This window comes from Propithecus coquereli, unplaced genomic scaffold (assembly GCF_000956105.1).
Source record: "Propithecus coquereli isolate 6110/MARCELLA unplaced genomic scaffold, Pcoq_1.0 Scaffold26, whole genome shotgun sequence".
Lineage (NCBI taxonomy): Eukaryota > Metazoa > Chordata > Mammalia > Primates > Indriidae > Propithecus > Propithecus coquereli.
Genome location: NW_012148174.1, coordinates 10,766,856 through 10,769,361, shown reverse-complemented (window position 1 = coordinate 10,769,361; position 2,506 = coordinate 10,766,856). Strand labels below are relative to the sequence as shown.

At 41.8% G+C, this 2,506-nt stretch overlaps 1 protein-coding gene across 3 annotated transcripts in view; it reads right to left on the bottom strand.

Moving 5' to 3' along the window:
- BMPR1B (bone morphogenetic protein receptor, type IB) overlaps positions 1 to 2,506 on the bottom strand; it is a 193,364-nt gene that overhangs the window by 57,766 nt on the left and 133,092 nt on the right. For 2 of the 3 annotated variants that reach the window (XM_012647175.1, XM_012647176.1), the window contains exon 2: positions 1,899 to 2,058. In XM_012647175.1, the coding sequence (XP_012502629.1) occupies positions 1,899 to 2,041 (143 nt within the window). In that variant the 5' untranslated portion in view covers positions 2,042 to 2,058. Of the gene's footprint in view, positions 1 to 1,898; positions 2,107 to 2,506 lie in introns of those variants that run through there. The other variant, XM_012647178.1, reaches the window with a different exon arrangement.

Below are 2,506 nucleotides of genomic sequence, written 5' to 3'. Positions count from 1 at the left end.
CGGCACCATCCTAGCTCCAGACCGTTTTCTCGCACATGAACTGTTCTTAACGAACCCACCATTCGATTGCTCTGACCTAACTCTTCTTCTTGAATTCCCCTTTGTCTTTTTCTAATACATTGAATACTCCCGCAGCAAAGAAAATTTTTCAGAGAAACAAATCAGATCATGTCCATCCCCACCGCTGTTCCTGCTGAAGCACCCGCTTTCCTGGCTTTCCAACACTCTCAGAGATAAGACTGCACTTTGAATACAGCCCACCGGCCCACGGTGGCTCCTCTGTCTCCAGGCTCAGCCCCCACCCCAGCTCCTCCTGCCCTGTGCTCCAGCGAAACCCATCTCCTGTGGTCATGTCCAGCGTCTCCTACTGCAGTTACCCCGACTGAACACTTTCTCCCAAACCTCCCAAAGTCATTGAAGGACACTTCAGTGACTGCAATATGGAAAACAGGACACAATATTTGAAACTGGGATATTTTGGGAAAATCCTGAACCTACAATCACCAGGACAACAGCTCAAATGACACACATAGATGTATTCTGAATACCACAGAGTGAGACAAAATAGTAAAATATCCCCCTAATTTGCTTTCTCCTGTTGATCTTCTTTTCTTCAGAAAACTTTTTCGCTTTCCTAATACTTTTTCTCTTTACTATAAAGAGGACATGTTTCCCAGGAGAAAAGGTCTGAGCCTTGGAATCATTTTACTTTGGCACAATACTCTGTGATCCCAATTTTGTCCTAGAGCACAAAAGTCGAGTTACTAGACCTCTCTGGATGCCAAATTGCATGCATCTGAATTAGAGTAAGCATTCCCTACAATGCTGTGTTGTTGTGCTTATTAAATGAGATAAAGATTTATGAACACACCCAGCTTTGCTCCCTGAGTCATTCAGTCAATATGTATTTCTTGTGCTAAATAGACCAGGGTCTTGGGATGCACTGGTAAGCGTAGAGTAGATTCTGCTTCATGGAAACTTAACATTTAAAACAACTCTCAGAAAGAAAGAAAAGCATTCAACTCAGTTTTGTGCACCTTCTGGCTAATGAAACCCCACATGGTTGCCCAGATATCCTTCCTGACTCTAACCCCAACTCCCTATCTGAGTTCGTGATCTCTCTTGAGGCACACTCTGCTTCTCTGGCATTTTAGCTCCCGAGAGACACTCTCGCTGGTTAACTTACCCACTTCTACCTTGGCACATCCTGGCCCCCTTAAGCTATAGCTCTTTATCCATAGTCGTCCTCACCCTAAAGACTAACAGTGATCAGCAGCTATAGTGGTCAGCAAAATGCATGTGGCTGTATAAAGATGTGTAAGCAAGAAAAAGGCAGAACAGTCCAGATTCAAATGTTATGAAGCATCTACGAAAACATGATTACCTACTAAGGAGCTTATTTTCTAGTACTTTGACAATGTCTGTGCTAGGATCTGGGGAATTCACATAAACTTTGTCACTGTACTGCCTCCCAGAGTCAGTTTATGAATATTCCCGACAGCTTAGGTGTTCTTTCCAAAATACTAACACCATCGGCATGATGAATGGTTAAAACAAAAAAGCCCCATCACACACATTTGACAGCCCCTGCTGTTGAACTAATTGTGGGGACTAGGCCTTTGGAAAGAAAATAATTGGTTTTTGCTCCTTGACCAGGAGCCTGGGAGCTGAGCTCTGTGTTTATGTGCATATATCCTGTTTGGAAGAAGAAAGAAGAATCTCAGAACACTATTGGGATAAGACACAATTTGATATTTCTTTCAAGACAGGCACAACTCTAAGAGTTAACAGAGTTCAGCGATCTTCTCCAAAACGTGTTCTTTGGAACACGAGCCTACAATGGTGGATAAAGTGTAATACTTTGTCAAAGCTAGACGTAAGCCATCTACATCACCAACCTGCAAATGTTGTTGACCGAGTCTTCTGGACAATGGTGGTGGCACTTACAACGCAAGATCTTCGGGCGAGGGGTGGGGGCTGTGCTCTCACCATCCTCTTTCTTGGTGCCCACGTTTGATTTTCCTGAACTTCGCAAAAGCATGTTATCAAGAAAGTTTGCTGAAAAGAAGAAAGGGTGAGAGGTAAGCATCTGTGGGATAGCCTGACGCAGTCTTCTGACCAAAGGACAACAGGAGATTAAATAAAAAATGAAGTATTCATGATACTTAAAGATTGAAACAGAAAACAGATATTTTGATGTTTTTGATAAAAATTACACCTGCTACATAGTATAGGCCTCAAATAAAGAAATTCCCATAAGCCGTTAAGGATGGTATTTGATATTTGTAAATTATAATAGCTGTATTTAACTATTATATAGATTATTTCTACTCTGTATGGTGATACTAGGGGTAGACATTGTTATTGCCATTTTTTAGGTACGAAAATCGAGACTCAAAGTTTCAGTGATCTCTACAGTCAATAAATTATGGAGCCAGCATTTAAACCCAGATTGTTTGAGCTTTAAGATTGTCTTTCTACCACATCATAGGGCCCCCTTACTTTA